General features: G+C 37.9%; 1 protein-coding gene and 1 long non-coding RNA gene across 6 annotated transcripts in view; both read left to right on the top strand.

The window, feature by feature from the left end:
- The window catches only part of setx (senataxin), a 42,154-nt gene extending 27,051 nt beyond the window's left edge, over nucleotides 1–15,103 (top strand). For 2 of the 5 annotated variants that reach the window (XM_007256557.4, XM_049466589.1), the window contains exons 11-26: nucleotides 616–789; nucleotides 1,248–1,477; nucleotides 3,623–3,778; nucleotides 3,917–4,067; nucleotides 4,611–4,703; nucleotides 4,865–4,977; nucleotides 5,272–5,343; nucleotides 5,847–5,996; nucleotides 6,079–6,186; nucleotides 7,063–7,226; nucleotides 7,399–7,488; nucleotides 11,263–11,355; nucleotides 11,522–11,686; nucleotides 11,797–11,892; nucleotides 12,664–12,751; nucleotides 13,224–15,103. In XM_007256557.4, coding sequence (XP_007256619.3) covers nucleotides 616–789; nucleotides 1,248–1,477; nucleotides 3,623–3,778; nucleotides 3,917–4,067; nucleotides 4,611–4,703; nucleotides 4,865–4,977; nucleotides 5,272–5,343; nucleotides 5,847–5,996; nucleotides 6,079–6,186; nucleotides 7,063–7,226; nucleotides 7,399–7,488; nucleotides 11,263–11,355; nucleotides 11,522–11,686; nucleotides 11,797–11,892; nucleotides 12,664–12,751; nucleotides 13,224–13,805 — 2,525 coding nt within the window. In that variant the 3' untranslated portion in view covers nucleotides 13,806–15,103. The remainder of the gene's footprint in view (nucleotides 1–615; nucleotides 790–1,247; nucleotides 1,478–3,622; nucleotides 3,779–3,916; nucleotides 4,068–4,610; nucleotides 4,704–4,864; nucleotides 4,978–5,271; nucleotides 5,344–5,846; nucleotides 5,997–6,078; nucleotides 6,187–7,062; nucleotides 7,227–7,398; nucleotides 7,489–11,262; nucleotides 11,356–11,521; nucleotides 11,687–11,796; nucleotides 11,893–12,663; nucleotides 12,752–13,223) is intronic. The other 3 variants (XM_049466590.1, XM_049466592.1, XM_049466591.1) reach the window with 3 other exon arrangements.
- A 3,631-nt stretch (nucleotides 15,104–18,734) lies between these two features.
- LOC103029536 (uncharacterized) lies at nucleotides 18,735–19,617 on the top strand. The gene is made up of 2 exons (XR_007425144.1): nucleotides 18,735–19,023; nucleotides 19,191–19,617. It is a non-coding gene; the product is annotated as an uncharacterized LOC103029536 (long non-coding RNA).

Below are 19,617 nucleotides of genomic sequence, written 5' to 3'. Positions count from 1 at the left end.
GCGACCCATAGGTTGGGAACCACTGCCTTAGTTAGTTATTGATGAGGGCGCCTATCTTTTTTAGGCCAGTATTTTTCAACCTGTGGGCCGCAGAGGTATTAAGAGGGAGCCATAGGCAGCTTAAACCCAAACGAAACCAAGAAGTTTCGTTACAGCAGTGAGTACTGAGCACTAGGCTTCACATATAGAGTTTTTATGAGCCAGACCCCAATTCCCACTGCTTTTAAGAAAATGATCTATGATGTATGCCTATGTTTTTACTGCTAATTATAACTGTATAAAAAGCTATTGTGGCCTGATTTTTAAACTGTATTCACATACAAATGAAAAATAAACAACAAAGGTGGGGAACCCCTGTTTTAGGCCATGTTCGGCCAACATCTTAAAGGCTGCTGTATTTTGGAAAAATTTGTTCAAATTTAAAGCACTAGGTTGACATGCAGAGAAAAAAAAACAAACGAAAAAATGCTGAGAGCAAGTGTATATATTTCACAGAATGCATTCAATATTATGGAGACGGAAGCAAAAATTCCTAAAACTCTTCAGTTGTTAGTTTCTGGTAATTTGTAGCATTTAACAGTACACATCAAGTTTTTTTTTTCTTCCACCTTAAAGCAAGCCTGGGCTCTGAGCAGGAGATGAGGCAGTACTATCCTAAAGAAGATGATCTTGTGTTGCTCTGGCTGCCAAAGAACAAAAGCGCATATGCCAGTGGTGACCCAGATGTAAATGAACGCCATGCTAGTTTTGGTTGTGTGTCGCGTTCAAGTGTAATCAACAATGGTGCAGGTATGTTCTTATATTGTGTATGCATTATGAAGTATCAGAGTAATTTAAAAACTGTGTTTTATTATGCAGGGTTATATTTTGGGGGCTTGAATGTAAGCAATTGCAATTGGCCTGTGTTCCAGTTTATTTTGCTTCTGCTAGATGCTCTTACTTTAATGTACTGTAAAACTGCAGTTTCATATTCTAGGCTCCTTTTAAGCTTAAATTTTAAAGAGTTTTGTTACAATATGCATAGTAAACAGCCTTCTATACTGTACAATAGCATTTCAGTTCCAGTGGAATGGTGTTTAGGTTCATACTTCAGAACTTTGCTGAAGTATGGTTTGCAACTATTTTTGCAAGACTTAGTTACACTCACTTTTTTTTTCACTAACATTAAAGTCGTTAACTGTTAACTAAAGAAAGGACTGAAGAAAGTACATTTTTTGTGTTTGTGCAATATCTATATTTATCTTCAGGTCAACACTCAACATTAAATCTGACCATTCAGACGCGGGGGAATGTGTCCTCGGTCAATACTCAGCATGTGCGCTGTGAGGTGATTGGTTCTTTGATCACCACTATGCGGGAGTTTCGAGCGCTATGTCACCTAAAGAGTGGCATAATGGCTCGGCCATACATCCTCCTTAAGCCACATGTCTCAGTCTTCACTCCCTGCCAGGAGAGCCTGCCGGATCTTGACATGCCTGTGAGTATGGCTTTGGGGAGGGGTTTTACAACCCCAAAAAGTTGGGATGCTGTGCAGAATGTAATAAATATACATAAAAAAAAAACAGAGTAAGTTGTTTGCAAATCTCAGACCCATATTTTAGTCACAGTGAACAATGGAAAATGTCTGATGTTGACACAGACATTTTATTGTTTCATTAAAAGTACTCAAAGTTGGGATAGGGATTTTTTTATTCACAATCAAACATAGTCTATGAGATTCACTACAGTGATTTGCCAGGTTTAAGGGCCTTTCAGGTAGGATTTAAAGGGCCTTTCAATGAGGATTAAGGGCCTTGCTCAGGGGCCCAGCAATGGCAGTTTGTAGAACCCAGGTTTTGAACACACAACCCTTAATAACGAACTCTTTAATAATTCTGTGAGATTGAACACTGGCCAGCATCCTCATGGCAAGGTAAAATGAATTATCGGAGTTGACTATCGCAGTGAGGCCTCCTAGTGGGTGCCAAAAGGATGGGCCATTCTATTTCTGATGTTCTGTGGGCATTTAACATTCCTTGTGACCGTGTCATGTGTGTATGGGGAATATATCATAAAAACATTATTTCCCACAGTGGACAATGCAGTGTGTGTTAATGACTGGCTAAAATTGTTCTTACAAGCAGAAAAACGACTTAAAATGACATCCACAGTCAATGCAGAAAACATTACATGTGTATTCCACATGTCATTGCAGCATTATTTAGCTTCCATTGGGCATGGCACATGATACTTGTTTCTATCACATGTAGGGCTGCCACAAACGATTATTTTTATAGTCGACTAATCACCGATTATTTTTTATGATTAGTCGACTAATCGGATCATACGTTAATTGAATATAAAACACAGTTTATCACAATAGAATGCAGCTGCTATTATGCTATTATACAACCAACATTAGATTTCAGCTATATGCTAACTAAAAATAAAAACAATTAAAATCATAGTTCATTAAACCTTTAATGAAATATGCAGCTTGTTGTAACAGACAATTATTTTACTGTTTAGCATAAAGTGTAAACAACTGTGTAAAATAAGGATAAGGCACTGGCATTTATGAAACATCTCAACCGTGAGGTTGTTTGAACTATTATGAAAAAAAAGTATATTAATAAAAAATGCCTCTCTGTCCAGATATTGTGTACATTACCGTACACAGGGCAGCGGTCTGCACAGATCTGATTGGCAGAGGAGAGCGTTTGGTGATTTTACACCACACATGACTGATCTGTGAGTTTACTGCACCGAAAAGCACTGAAAACAGAAGCCACTGTCAGAATGAAATCCTTCTCTGTAGTTTATCGGTTTGGGACGGCATTTGTGACAACGTCTGGGTCCGGATCCGGATCGCGGTCCGCCTATTAGTGACCTCTGTTTTAAAGCTATCAAGATGAGTAAGTTAAGTACTAAGTTAACGCTCTGTTTACGCTAATTTTAGCAGCTAAATAGCAATTTAGCTTCTTCGTCATTTAATCAGCCACAACATGCCTCCTTTTCAGGTGCTCGTGCATCGCGGTTGTGCTGCCGAGGAAGGCAAGTTCTTCATTGCAGATATTGCATTGCACGCGTTTCACTTTTATTTTCTTGGTGATCCCACACTTTTGAGTTCTGTAGCGGGGTAGCCATGAAACCAGAGCCTGTCTGTATAATGTCCTGAGATGTCGTCCACTACCTACCCCGGTTTCCACTACTGCGCATGTGCGTCCAGGACAGAAAGGCAGTCGCAGCGGTTTGGAGAGAAAAACAAAGAAAAATAAAAAACGACTAATCGACTATTAAATTAGTCGCCGACTATTTTAATAGTCGACATAATCGTGACTAGTCGACTAATCGTGGCAGCCCTAATCACATGCCATTTGGTGGTCAGTTTATTTACCTACAGGTGCGTATACAGTTTTTAAGCGAAACCTTCTCTAAAATGTAAAGCACTTTTCTCAGCACCTTACATTACCTTCTACCACTGTAATAACTATTGCACAATGCACAATAACCTGTATTTAATATTGGAAGAAAGGCTGTTGCAGAGGTTTTTTTTTATTATTCAGGTTTAGGTGTAAAGGAAAAACATGGGAAAATTGTGGTCTTTTGATTAAGTGTATACAATTCTGTGTGTGTGTTGTAGGAGTATAATACAGACCAAGCAAAGGCGATCAGCTGTGGTGTAGCCATGGTGAAGAGAAGACAGTATAGTGCTCCAAAAATTTTGTTAATTCATGGCCCTCCAGGAACTGGCAAGAGCAAGACCATTGTTGGCCTTCTGCAGAGACTTTTCTCCGAAGTAAGTAAAGTACGGGGGTATGTAGTAGGTGGTCATGATGATTTTCAGTTCCAGTGTTATTTTATTTTTATATTCAGTTTTTTATATTGCATTTTTTTTTTATATTGTATTTTTTATTTTTTTTTTCCAAATGACTAGCACAATGACAACATTGCTGTGAATCGTCACAGCAAGTCTCACAGAATGCGAGTCTTACTCTGCGCCCCTTCCAATGCTGCTATTGACAACTTGATGAAGAAAGTTATCCTTGCCTTCAAAGAAAAGTGCAGAGACATCAACTCTCCACAGGGTACTGTGCCAACATTCATCTGCATTTAATTACTATACACATACCTTTTTTATTCTGTGACTCATTCTTCTGTTGTGAAATTTAGGGCTAGTCATTGACATAACTTTAGATTTGTAGTAAGTTGTAAAAATAATTAGATGCCCTGAATAAGTATTAGGAATGTCCCCAGTCACGTGATCGGAAATCGGGGTTGATCACATAATTTTCAAAGGATTGTTATCGAATGGAAAAGATCCGGATCACTGATTAATCATGTTTTTGAGTGGGGGTAAGTGGCAGACAACGTTAGTGGCCGTGAGCTGGTGGCTGGTAGGTTAGGAAAGCGTGTATTATTAAATTAAAAATGCCTTAAAGGAAAAATATATATTCATGAAAACAATAAATTTAAGTTGTGCAGGCTAGTACAATATAAGATTTTTACCATCATATTATTGTGATTTAAAATGGTGGTGGTTTGATACAGTTTCAATAATAATTGAAAAGTGTGTGTAATCTTTTTATTTTTTGGTTTGGTGTCTGATGTTGCTGTTTTGGTGCCTTTAGGGAACTGTGGAGACATTAACCTGGTGCGACTGGGCAGTGAGAAGACCATTTCTAAATCGCTGACAGGCTTCAGTCTTGACAGCCAGACTTCAAGTGAGTGCAGTGTAGCAAAGCTCACTAGATGTTTTGTAGCGTTAATTCAGAAATATGAGCACAAGAACTTAGTGAGATTATTGTTTTTAATTAGAAAAATCTCACATGCCTTAATTTAAGTCCATATTGCTAATGTGCATTTATTATAATTTTTTGACCAGAGAAAACACAGATGCGTGCAGACCCTGATGTACAGAGGCAGAAGCATAGACTTGATCAGGCTATAGAAAATCTCTCACGCCAGTGTGCCATAACTCAGAAACAATCCCCGGAGGTAAGGCATTCTTCACATAATAAAGGGCACTGCCAGATTTCACAACAGAATTGTCAAAGTGTAAAAACTAGACCACACTTTACAAGAAGGTGGTTTTTATTAAGCTACACAACACCTACATTACCCATCATGACAACGGAGGAACATGTATATAGCTTAATGAACACTGCCTTCCAACATTTTATTGTCTTCTGAAAACACAACACACAGCCATTAGTCTCTAAATAGCTGATCATTGCTGTTTTATTTCTTGCATTTTTACTGTGTTCTGTTTTCTGATTGGAATTTCTGCAGTTTAAACAGTTGATGGACAAGAAGCAGCACTATCTTTCAGAAAGGGAGAAACTCAGCCGCCATTTGAGAGAGGTAATTGTTTGCCAAAAAAGGACTCTGCAGACTCTAGAAGCAGCGGTCGCTTTAGTAGCACAATAGTTATACTTTAATAACTAATGAACTAATGAACAAATAACATTGATTGTGTGTGTGTGTGTGTGTGTGTATATATGTGTGTGTGTGTGTGTGTGTGTATGTATGTATATATGTGTGTGTGTGTATGTATGTATATATGTGTGTGTGTGTATGTATGTATGTATGTATATATGTGTGTATGTGTATATATATGTGTATGTATGTATGTGTATATATGTATGTGTATATATGTGTGTGTGTGTATATATATGTATAATATACATATATGTATATATGTATGTATGTGTATATATGTATGTATGTGTATATATGTATGTATGTGTATATATATATATATATATATATATGTATATGTGTGTGTGTGTATACATGTTTTTGGCAATTTAACTGTCCTTAAATTGTGTTATTGACTAATTTTTTTTTTTTCTCTCTGTCCATAGTTCCGTAGTAAAAGGCAGGAGGTGCAGGCTGGGGTCCTCAGAGATGCTCACGTGATCTGCTGCACCCTAAGCACCAGTGGAAGCCTTGTCCTGGAGACCGCTTTCCGTCGACATGGACGAGAACCCTTCAGCTGTGTCATTGTCGATGAGGTCGTTCTCTTTGCAATTTTTAAGAAGGTGTTTGTTTGTTTGAATACAGAATTCTAACAAGTTTATTCTGTGTGCATCATAGGCAGGGCAGGCTAAAGAGGCAGAATCACTGATTCCCCTGCTCCATCGATGTCCTGCCTTGATCCTGGTGGGCGACCCTGATCAGCTCACTCCCACTGTGGTTTCTCAGGTAAAGCACCCTAGAATATACTGCAGGATCCCAATATGATTTTACAGTAACAGTTTTTATTCTTGTATTTCAGATTTTGTAGAACTATTTTAAATACTGTCTTATGCTAGTACATTGTAATATTTTAAGGGTATTTTATTATTTCATAATCTACTTCTGAAAACTAGTGAGTTAGTCAACTTTATTTATTTATTTACATTTTTATTTATTTATTTATTTATTCCCAATTAAATGATTTAGTCCACAATTATGTCCTCCTCTCTGCGTACTTTGTGCGTTATTTGTTCCTAGCTTTAAAAAAAAGCAGAGAAATCGCTATGTTATACTGTGCTGCAGGTTGTGCTTATCCCTATATGGTTAAAATTGACATTATTAATTAACATTACCATTATTATTGACATTATGGCACTTAAAGCTGTATCTAAGCAAACAGAATAGATAGACAAACGTATGCACGTGCACATAGCCACACACAGGCAGATGCACACACAAAAGCAGCAGTTTCCAAAACTCCTTATCCTAAAACCATTACAGAATCACAGTGCATAGTTTAACTTGTTGAGGCTGGACCTTTTAAGCAAGCCTATTAGTTTTGAGCATGCTATTTTACCTTTACAGTGTGAAGTGAGCGTGTGAGCAGTCCGTATTCTACTCCATTGTGTTTATGTCCCCAACATTGTGTAGTGGATTCCAGTTTGATTTAACTTAGTCTGAAGGTTTTACTAATATTAACACTGTTAATCCAAATGTGTGAGACCCTTTATAATTAATGCATTCATTTACTTGTACCCATTGCTGATATGTACAAATAGACTCTCTGGAGCAGATAAACATGAACCTAGCAGCTCTAACACTAACTGTTTTGTTTGTGCTCAGAAAGCAAAAGAGCTTGGCTATGACCAGTCCTTGATGGCGCGACTCTGGAAGAGCCTTCACCCGTCAAATCCCAGCATCTTCCTCAGCATACAGTACCGTATGCACCCTGACATCTGCAGCTTCCCTTCCAAGTACATCTACGGCAACAGGCTGAAAAATGACTGGTATGAACTCACATTCACATTCGCACTTACTGCCTGCTACACAGTTTATCTCCATTAAACTGCCAGGTGCATAAACACCCTTCCCCTTTTGCTGTAACTGTGTCCAGAATCTAGTGGTACTGAGTGCCACCTTATTTTTCAGTGCTGTGTTTTGTTGCGTTGCCATGCTCAGGGCTGGAGAGTGTCTGCAGTACAGGCATCTTCAGGCAGAGCAAAGGCAGCTTTATAGGTTTGGGCTACGGTGGGCTGGTCCTTGCTATTGGTGAGTCTTTCACTAAGAGGTGCTTCTGCATGCCAACTGTTAACACACCATTAGTTTAGAAGGGGAAATATCAGTCCTAAAAGTGCTGCAGTGTGGAACTGGATAGAGTTGCTTTCAGGTGCATCTTACTTGCACTTGGCCCCACTACAACAGTGCAATGCTTTATGCCAACTCCAGTGTTGAAATGAACCTGAGGTTTGCTTCATATTGAACCTACTTGTCCAATCTTAAATGGTGGTGCAGATTGCATATTGAGGACTTTTATATGGTTAGATATAACAGCCCCCAGATTGCTGCAAAACTGCATGCGGTTATGTCTCATGCAGATATGCAAATTTATTACAGGTGTAGTCTGTTTAGCCCGGGTAGGAAATGGTTGACCCTTAAACATACAAACCTACAATGCACTTAGACATTTTGCCCAGACTATGTCAGTCCACTGAATGGCAATTTTTTTACACCCCCATCCTGCTAGTCATCTAATCCATCTATCAGTCAGTCATGGTCTTTATTTGCACTAATGTTGTGAATGAAAATCATGGACAATTATAGATCAAATTTAGTGACTAAACCAGGTTCTCTTTAGGATCTAATGGTGGTCAAGTTTGAAGTGAGCTCTTTAATCCTGCCATTGCAGCTGGTGTGATTGTCTGAGGAGCCATTACATATGACTGGCAGTGTCTCTTAGTGTAATCTAGTACTGTGTACTGGTAAGAGATATCTAAATCAATCCTGTCAATAGACAGTGGTAGCTAAGCACTGGAAGTAGTACTTCTTTAGCTTTGCTTGTTGGAAATATGCAAATGTGTTCAGTTTCACATTTAAACAGTCTTATTGTATGGATGTGAGTGTATCTGCAACATGTTCCATACAGTGGCTCACAGGTTAATTTCTACTGATTCAGGCGAGTGACTAGCTTAGATACTTGCTGTATTTCCGTGAAACTCCATTTTAGTTGGACATTCAATTAAATAATTTCACTGAAGGTGTATATATATTTTCCCCTAAAACTCCCACCCATTCAGTAAAATGTAAATATGTAAATATACATCAAAAGAAGTCCTTAGAATACCTTGATATCCTTTCATGCTTTGATGAATGTGGTTTTTGCTTTGTTATAACATGGATATACAATTCTTTATTGCTGCTGCCCTTAAGGACTGCTATTGCCTGTCACTCCACAATGTTCCAGAGCCCTTTGTGGGAGCTGGTACCATTTTTGAAAATCAGCATTTTATTGCAAACCTCTGCTAAGGTTTCTGCAAACTAATATAAACTAACGGTCATCTCATTCAGAGATGATTTGGATGTGTTGTATTTGTGGCATGGTCAAACTTTCAATGAAGTACCTTCCTGTTTAATGATTTTCTTCCATTGCTACTGCTGAATATTCTGTGTGGTCACTCCATGTTGTCTGTGATTTGTATTATTGATTGTGTGTTGCATGTAAAAATCCTTTTTTCCTAGTTTTATGTCTGAAACTGAACAAAATTTAAACAACCTAAATATTTGTATAAAAATCATTTATATAACTATAATATAAAAATATGTACTGAGCACTGAACACTAAATATCCCATCAGAAAAAACAACAATTTGACTCGGACATTTCCCACCCTGAAAAACACATTTTGCTAAAGTATCAGTATATTATATAATTATATATTTTAAAACTGTAACGTAACATAATTTAATGCAGTGAATATACTAGTGCACCATTTGGAAAGTTACTTTTTCAGTTCAAAATGTGAATCTCATGTATTATTTTAAGTGTTTATTTCTTTTATTGTTGATTGCAGCTAATGAAAGTCAGTTTTCAGCAGAGGGAAGAATGAAGTGTTGTAAGATTTTCCAGGAAAACACTACACTGACTGCACAGACTTGTTATAACACAGTGGACCAACACCAGCAGATGACATGGCTCTCTAAACCATCACTGATTGGTCCCTTGATTTCCAAATGAAATGTAAGCTGTTTGAGGTCTAGTGTGAAGTTTCCACAGAGTCTCTCCACTCTTCCTCCAGACTCTGTTCCCTTGGTTTCCAAATGAAATGTATAATTTACTGATGTTCAATGATTGTTTGGAAAGTCATGTCATCTGTTGGTGTTGGTCCACTGTGTTCTATCAAGTCTTAAGTCATTCCACTGTTTTCCTGGAAAATCTTCCAGCACTTCATGCTACCCTCTGCTAACAACTTTTATGGAGATGTGGATTTCATTTTCCAGCAGGACTTGGCACACTGCAAGTACCAATTGGCCTTATATAATATTCAAATTTTCTGAGACAATTCAATGGATCAGAGACATCTCATTTTCTAAGATTGTTGGGGGGGTTTTCATTGAATGCAAGCCAACTTTTCAACAATATTCACATTTTGGAGATGTACTGGTAGTATAGTAGCTCCTTAACAACTAGCAAGATAGTTTAACTTTGCCTCAACATATCTTGCAGTAATTCCACCCAACACTGGTTATATCCAAACATCACTGTGGTGAGAATTGTCATTAATTCACCCAGTGTAGTGTAGTCTGTGATAAAATTATGTTTAATGGGGACACTGTCATAGTGCTGCATGACACCGTGTGCGTCTTTCTTTTCTGCTCTCTCATACCTCATTTGGTCAGCTAAGCATGAAGAGAGTCCATTTATACAGGATGCTCTGTAACTCTGTGTATTCGTGTTAGTGTGTGTTCTTGTGCTCGCGTTCTGCACACACCCTTTTTTGAGCTCTATCTAAAAATAACTTGAGAAATTGTATATAATTTGCCTGTGTCAGGGGGCCCCTAATAAAGTGCGAGGCTCTGTGAACTTCAGTGACAGGTGGGACCTCCATTTAAAACTGTTAAATTTGCTGATATTAAATTGTACTTCTGTGTCGAACCTACTCCGTAGCCTACTTGTACCCTACACCATAGCTTGACATGTACCTCCCCAGAAATGTAACTATGCAACGTGTAAAGCAGCAGCTGTGATTGGTCTGGCCTGTTTCCACCCACACCTTCTCGCTTTTGAATTTTAAACTGCAGAGCGAGGCAGAGACACGCGTGCACAAATAAACTCGTGCAACCGTGTAGGGCACACACAGGCCATTCTATAGACAACGCATTAACTTTATGTAGAAGTATAAAGTAGAAGTATAAACCAGACTTTATTCTCAGCAACTGGTGCCACACTTAAGCAAACAAAGCTGAAAAAAATGAAAAAAGAAACTAAACTAAATTTACTTTTAGTAGATTTTACCTCAATCCCCCTCAAAAATAAGAGGTGTGTGTGATTTTCTTTGGATACCCTGTAAATTAATGTTGGTAATATATTGGTTACAACAAACATCAGCCTGCATTTCAGATTGGTACAACATACCAGTCACAGTATGGTGTTTTTTTTTTTTTTTTTTTTTTTTTTTTTTTTTGCATTTTATCGCACCTTTAACCCAGCTGAACCAGCTATTGTGGGCGTTGTACTACAAACAGTAAGATGTGCTCACTGTACCCAGCCCTCCAGCTCAGAAAAAAATAAGTTAAAATCATCTTGTTTTCGGACATCAAATTCCAGGTTAAATCCATTCTTCTTATTATTCCTATTGTGACATTTAATACTGTTTTCATACCATACCATACCACTCTTAGTGGCTCCAGTCTGAGGTAGTCCAGTTTGTGTCAGGGAACAGACGTTTGAGAGAAGGGATGGTTGGCTTTTAGCTCATTACGGATGGCCACTTGCTTCTTAGTGTTTTGTTTCTTGTTCCTTTATGTTCTTCCTTTCCCTCCTCTTTAGTGAGACTGCTCAGAAGCGGTGTTCGGTCAACTGGCCATTTGAGCCCTACCGGGTGTTTGATGTGATGGATGGAAGAGAAAACAAAGAAAATGAGTAAGTTGAGAAGAGGATGAGAGGAATGGGTAGAGGGACATGAGAATAAAGGTGTGGAGAGATGGAAGAGGATGGCAGGGATATTTACACTTGTTTGTGAGCAGTCCAAAAGAAACCGCATTTTAATGTTCTTTTGACCATTAAAAAAAATTCTCTCTGTTGCCAGCAGTTCCTTCAGCAACCAGAAGGAGGTGAAGCTGATATTGATGCTTCTGAAGCTGATTGGTGAGAAACAGGTGGTGCGTGTGGGCGTCATCACACCCTACAATGCACAGAAACAGCAGATCTTAAGGGCTGTCAATGCAGAAGCGCGAGGAAACAAAACTCTTCAGTAAGAAAAATTAAAAGCAATTTATAACCTTTTTATTCTAAGGGTTAAGGTTTGATCGATATTTAAAAAGTAATTGTTTTTTTGAGACTTAATTTGTATGTGTGTGCCAGGGTGGAGGTAGACACGGTGGATGGGTTCCAGGGTCGAGAAATGGAATGCATTATTGTGTCCTGTGTAAGAGCCAGCAGTGAAATGGGCTCTATTGGGTAAGTCATTTTACTTACACACTCGTACAAAGCAACAAAGTCTAGGCTAAATCATGCTAGAGCTCTTCTGAAACAGCTTTTGTGTGGATTCGATACCCAATTGCTCTGACTATTGAGCTCATAAACAAGTAATTTGGACCAAAAACTACGTGATCTGAAACTCAGCATTCTATCTGTGGATCTCATGAACAAGGACTTGAACTCACAAAAATGTGGTCAGTAATCCAGTGTCTTGACCAGTTAGTGTCCATTCCACCACTGTGACCAATAAACCAATAATAAGCATTCAAATCCTTGACTATAAAATAATTGACCCAGCGCTGAAACCACTGAGCCATAAACAAAAATGTGAGCCCTAATTCAAGTGATCTATAACGACTGAGCCCATCATCAAGGACTAGAACTTACAACATGTGATCAGCAACTCAGAGCTATATAACCCACAACAAGTAGTCAGAAATTTGGCACTCTGACTATAAACAAAAATGTAGGCCCACACCCAGGTGAGCAGTAAACCAGTGTTCAAACCACTGTGCCCACATTCATGTGATCTATTTGACCAGCTCTCCAACCACTAAGGCCATAACCAAGGATGCAGTCTGTTAAGAGTCTAGAGATAACTGATCTCACAGTTTGAGGAGATTTTGTGAGGAACCATAATGATCTACTTGTTAATTGCTTCAAAAGTTTTAATGCAATGCACATATCTTGGCTATTTGAGTTAAAGAAAGTAAACAGTGGCTCACGGCGGTGTTTGTTTTTGTTCTGCAGGTTTGTAGGAAATCGTCAGAGGATGAACGTAACAATCACTAGAGCCAAACAAAGCCTGTTCATATTAGGACATCTCCGTACACTCAGGGTAAAACACACACACAATGGTTTTGCTATTCTTCTATCCACATAATAATAATTGTAGCTTATGTATAGCACACCTAACCCTAACATTAACCTCAGTGACTAATAGAAAATGATTATAAAAATAAAGTGGAATAATTTACTAATTAAAAGTATATATTTTTGTCAAAAAGCCTTTAAATATGTAAGGAACACCAAGAACACCTCACAAACTGACTGCATTGTGTGTGAATACATGCGTGCGTGTGCATACCCCCTCCTAAAATATGTCCTTAATCTTTCACTTTCCTCTTCATTCTTTGTCTTTCCTTCGTTTTTCTTTTTTGCATCTCTTTCCTTTTCTTTCTCCTTTTTATGCCGATGCCTTTCCAACACCTTTTTTTCTTTATTGCTCCTTTTACTTTCATTCCTTTTTCTCTTGTTCCTTCTTTTTTCTCCATCCTTCTCTCCCTCTGTCTCTGTCCCTCTCTCTGTAGGAGCACAGTGATTGGGGGGCTCTAATAAAGGATGCAGACAGAAGAGGGACTATAATAAAGACTCAGGAGCAGGATTTCCGCGAAGCAACCACTAAAATCCTAAAGCCTGAACGCAGCCACCCACACACCCTCACATCCCGACGCTCCAGCAACCCCACCTCAGCTCCACAGCCCGTGCACATCCCTGTGGAAACCCCTACACCTCCAATCCCCATTCCGCTAAGCTGCGCCAACTCAAATGGGAGCCACTCCCCCACAGTTTCCTCAACAACCAGTGGCCCATCTGACCGTCCCAGAGACCCCCGGCTGACCACGAGGCCTTCAGACCCGCGATTATCTGAGCCAGTCAGAGAGCACAGACAGGACAGAGAGAGACAGGATCCCACTGACCCACGCAGACTCCAGCGACACTCTCAAGACCCACGGACACAAAGAGACCACTACCGGCGGTCTTCCATACCACCGACCCACTCCAGCTCCTATCAGTCACCACCACCACGGAGGAGGAGCCAAGACCATCCCCACTCGTCCACATGGTCTTCCTCACGGCCTTCTGCACCACCCAGGAGTTACAGAAGATGACCTGCATGACTTTTGTATTTTTAAATTCAGATATATTTTTGTTGTTTGTTTATGTAAGTGTTGAGGACCTTCCTGATGTTCCTAAATCCATGTTCATGGGGTTTCTCTGTCTGAGGGCTGCTGTCAAACTTTTCTAACACACACGCATGAAGGCTGAACAAAGAAAGCAATAAAACCAGTCCTGGATCAACGTTCTAGTTTAAACCTCTAGTTTAAAGGGGAATTTCACTGATGCGTCCACCCGTCTAACCCAAATTATCTATAAAATTCAGTGTTTTAGGTGTTTCTTTTTCTTTTTTTATATGTGTTTCTTTGTAGAAAGACTTCCTGACTGTTTTTTGTAGATTGGTGGTGAATAGATAAGTTATAACAGACTTAACAGAATTTTTTGCGTTTACTGTTCATACCCACCGGTCAACCGGTACTAGTTTTATATTGAATACTGATCGGAAATATTAGAAAGCTATAAAAGTTTCTTTGGGGACTATTTTTGTCGCACAGCACCCTGCTTTGTATTCACTCATTAATGTATTTTAAAATGTTTTAAGCTGAAATTTCTCAAACCATCTTTAAAGGCAATGTCATTCTGTAGAAACAACGGAGCATCAGTGGAGTTTCTCTTTACCACACTGTCTTTACCAGTTACAAGTCACAATAATATTGTCTGGTTGGCAGCTCAAAGTAGTGTAATAAAGACAATAAAGAAGACTCTGTCTTCTCTACAATTAGTTGTTTTTGTTTTCAAAAGCCAAATTCATACGGGTAAGCACTACATGATGTTGAATTTTATGTGATATTCATTTGTTTTAAAATGTAGGTTGTTTTCTAACCCTCGTCCTACGGGAACCAACTTCCACTGCATATTTTATTTTACTCCCATCATACTGACCCAGCTCGTCAGCTCTTTAACAACCACAAACCATTTCTGAGCAGAAAATGTGTGTTAGAACAGGAACCCACTGAAATGCACAGAGCAACGGGATCTTTAACGGGTTTGTTTTAATCAGTCATATGTACAGTGATTAAAAAAATAACTAAAACTGCGGTCTCTTCTTGCACTTCTCACTTTTTTCCACAATGAATGCTTTCTTTTTTATAAATATCCTTGTTCTGTTTTTTGAGATGTGTTTATAAAGGAATGTGATGCAGCTGATGTCTTCTTTTATCTTTTGAGGCTGACTGGTTCCTGGCATGGACACAAATTTGAATTAGAATTAAGAAAAGAAGATGCTGCATATTTGATTGTGTTTTGAATTGTACTGTTGGAATCAAAAAAAATATTGGTAGTGTTTTTAGGGGAGGGAGTGTTGTTCTTTAAGGTAGTATATTGTGTAACAATATATATATATATATATATATAATTTTTTTTTTACTGCACTATACTAAACATGTACATTATGTTGCACTTGGCTTTATGTCTTTTGTTAAATGTGCACACTGAGCAGACAAAGCTTAATTTAATTAAGAACAAAATAAAAATCAGAGGCAATAGGGTTGATGAAAACAAAATGCACTTATAAAAACACTAATGTACCAACCACAAGGAATCATAAAGAGAGAAACTTGGTAGTTTAATAAAACTTGGTTTGCTATTAAATATGCAAAAGATTCAGTCTGGTCATGCATGTAACATAAGAATGGTGGGGCCTGCTCACTGTTCATGAGTGACTACATAAGGTAATCTTTACACATGCTTTCTATTTTGTGGGTGAAGCAGAATTTTGGGCAATACTGTTTTATTTTATATACTATGGCAAATTGTTCAATGCTTTTGCAGTGACAATTACCCAAACAGTGAACTAAAACCCATGACATCAGAAACGCATATAGTTTTTTTTTAAAGAACATTGGTGCCTTCTATTGTTTTAATGTTTCATTTTATTTAGAATTTAAGGTGGAGTAACTTATGGTAAGAATTCAAGTTGTTGCACTTGAAGGTAACTTAACTATCTGAGGGGAAACTGAAGAATCATATAAACAACTGGCAAACAGGAACAAATTTTAATTTCAAGATTAGTCTAATACTAAACTTGGGTGTTATATGAAGCATTCTGAAAAATGTAAAACAGAAAACAGCTTAATGAAAAAAAACACTCACATATCCCCTAAATTCACTCTTCAGACCTCCTTGAGAACTGTGTGGGTGTGGTCATAATGTTTTAATGAAAATGTGTGACTGACAGCTCGTTTAAAACGAGAATTAATACTTACTGTGGCACTGCAAAGTGGCACTGCAAAGAGTTGTAGTGACAGAGCCGGTTAATGGAGAGGCTACCCCACTTCCAGTGTCTGCAGATCAGGGGGATCCCCGAGCTAAACGGTAAAAAAAAACTCTAATACAAAATAAGACAATATATTCAGACAATATATTTGTTAGAGATGACTGGTAAGCTGAGACTGAAGCAATGTGACAGCGAGAGAATGTGAGGTGTATTCTGAAAATATACCATTTGCTTAATTTGAGTGTACTGTTTGTTTGAAGAAAAGATACTGGGTGTGTCTTATCTTTTTCCTCCAGGACAATAGTGGGGATACCACAAGGGGATGCTTGATGTCCAGAGGTCCCAGTCTGTTGAGAAGTTTGGACACTGAAAGATATGAAAGTCTGGAGGCCTGGGGGACACTGAACAGGAATATAGGAAGCAACATCTGGGAACTCACCACTTGTCATCAATGCATCAGAGGACAATGTGCTAAGGAGTTACATCTTCACACTTTTTCAGCTCAACATATATTTATATATATTGTAACAACCTTTTGTTTGTTGATTTTTACATTGTAACCTTTAAGTTTTGCTGTTCAATTACAAAATGATGTATGTTACTTGGGAGTAAGTACAGTGTGACCTCAGGGGTTTTGTTCTTTTCTCGATGCTAGGGAAGTAATGTTAGGCAGGGCAAGGTGGACTGGAGGGTCCGATGGGTCGACCAGCCTGAAAGTACACATTTTGTTTGGTTTATGAGGTTTCATCTGTATGATACTCACTTGTACATATCCAGAAGTGTTATTCTCAATGGTAAGACATTTCTTCTTTATTGGTATTGGAGTACTGTTTTCAGTGATCGTCTAAGGCCAAGAGATCGTGAGAGAGTTTTTCCTGTCTTGAAGGATTGCTGGATATTATTGGTAAGATAGTGGCCTGGCAGGTTTTCGCTCTCACACTCCACTAAATTGGTAGTGAAATAACACTCATTGGAGGAATGGTTGTAAAACTGTACATGTAACAATGATAATGTACTTCTTTTAATTCTTCGAGCCTCTAGGAAGCCTCGAAAGGGGGGCAATGAGGTGTATTCTGTACTGTGGCGGTTTATCACTTCTTGTTTGAGATGCCTTTAGCCCAGAGAAGTTCATGTGTCCAGCTAAACTATTTTTGAGAAGTCCATTTCTATACATGATTGGCATGTCACAAGTGGTTTCAGGTAAACAACATGCCGCTTCTCAAAAGGTCATATTTACATATATGGTAAAGCTGTAAATAGGGCGGTTGGAATTCTTAAGGCATGAGAGCTATAGGAGTGACTGTGAGGGACTATTTAAACGGTTTAGCCTACAAGACTGGGAGAGAGAAAGAAAAACCTGGGACACCGAGAATTGACAAGCTCTCTCCCACACTTTGCTTCTGATTGAAATAAAATATTTATTCCAGTTAAGAGGACAGTGTGTACTGAGTTTTATTTCAAGAAACAACAGCCTTCCAAGAACAACCAGTTTTATATCAAATCTGTTAATTTTTAACTCTTTTGAAGTGTTTAAATAATTCTCACTGGCCTAGAGTTAATTCAACACAGTCAACAGTGTCAGAAATGTAACTCCATTTCAGTGTTGATCTATTAACTCTTGTAGTGTTAAAATATAAACCCCGATCAGAGTTTTTACACTCCCTCATTGTTGGTTTTATCTTCTCTGTTTAAAAAAAAAAAAAAAAACTTTACACAATGTAATTTTTACATTTCTTCAATGTTGGTTTTATATTCTCTATATTAAATAAAAAAACTTTACAGAGTGAAATTTTTACATTCCATCAGGGCTGATTCTATCTTCTCTAGAGTTAAATTAAAAACAATTCTAAAAAGAGTGGTTTACCACAATAATGCTATTTAGCTTAAAAAGCCAGCTTCATGTATTACAATTTAATATACTTTAAAATGGTGCCTGACATAAAAGCTAAGCTATCTAATGGTAGTTAGATAGATAACAGCTAGTATTTCAACAAATAAGGGTCTCATACAATATGTCTTGTTCTTGTGTAGCTACTGTAGACTTGCTAAAATTAGTTTAACAACAGAATATTCTATGAAATTAGTATTTCATAGCTATGTGGTCAGCATAAGATTATGGGGAATAATAACCCTTTTCTGTTAATTTTGATATTTAAATGTATCTATTTTTAAATATTTTCTAGAACTGTGCATAAATTGTATAACAACTTTTTTAATTGTAAAAAAAAACCTTCTGTGACTGCAGTGTAAATACAGTTATCTATCCATTTCATGTTGTGCAGAGGAAGTGACTTATGTACACAGTTGCAGTTTATTTAGACATCATCAAAACATTGCTAACATACGTAAAACAGATTTTGCTCAGTCTCTGTGGCCAATTAATAAAGACAAGAGAAAAAGTCCTTGATAAATTCACAGAGAATGTGTGAGCTTAGTCAGAGGAACAGTCGCAAATCTTGAAAATATACTTATTTTTGAGATATTATACACAGAATTGATTGGGTTTCCTAATAATTGCATATTTGTAGTGAAATGTTAATTGTTTCCAGCACAAGTCAAAATTTCATGTTTTATCTCAATAAATACAAAACTAGCATAGGCCATTGTCCCAAAAAATGTGTCAGGAACAGAAATGTGTTAGATCGTGTATTTAATGTAGCAAGTTTTCTACAGATTTGGCAAATGTCTCTAAATCTGCTAAGGAGCATTTGCCACCAGGGCTTTTTAGCAAACATATAAGAAGTTTTAAGGCCTTCATAAAAGTTGTCTGGGGTGCCCAAATTCTCTCTTTCATGATTCATTGTAAAATTGTGCAAAACAACATTTAAACAATAATATTGATCAATAAGTGTCTTTTTCTTAAAACACAAATTTTCAGATCCTCCTCTTCCTCTATTCTCATCTACAGCTTTGCACTTGGATTCTTTTTCTAAAGTCGTCCTGCAGTCTACCTTCACGTTTGAGAGTGCAGAATCCTGTTCTACGTCCTGACTCAGGTAAAAGATACCGTCTCAAAAACAATAAATACAAATATCCCAGGAAACAAAAGATAAATGAGAAAAAAAAGAGTATGCCGTTGCAAATAGTTCACACACATTTTGTTTTCCTTTTTGTGTTTGATTACTGTTGAAATGAAATTAATCCTGTTTATTTACTTTTCCAGACGATATGGCCGAAATAATGGCAGACATCCTCCCAAAGAGAAAAGCTAAAGGTGTTGACTTCTGTGGAGGAAACGCAGATCAACATTATATTATACGCTCTGACTTTGGCTGCTACATGTACTCAACAAATATCCATCAAGGACTCAACCTTACAGTGAAGCCCTTACACCCCTCCTGTCAGGGAGGGGATCACTACCTCGCCTCTGAAGACAAGTTTTACATCATCAAGGGCAACCGATACCGCTGTGTGTCTGATATGAGTAAAGATTTAGATTCTGCAGTCTATGACCTCCACCCATGTTGTCAAGGGGGTGACCACTATTTGTTTTCTTCTGGACAGTTCTTCATAATCTTTCAGAGCAAAGGAAAGTGTTGCATGACTTCTGATTTGAAACAGAAAATAAATGGTTTTGAAATCAGTCTTAA

This window comes from Astyanax mexicanus, chromosome 17 (genome assembly GCF_023375975.1).
Source record: "Astyanax mexicanus isolate ESR-SI-001 chromosome 17, AstMex3_surface, whole genome shotgun sequence".
NCBI lineage: Eukaryota > Metazoa > Chordata > Actinopteri > Characiformes > Acestrorhamphidae > Astyanax > Astyanax mexicanus.
The sequence above is the reverse complement of the archived record's forward strand: the minus strand, read 5'-3'. Positions and strand labels throughout refer to the sequence as shown.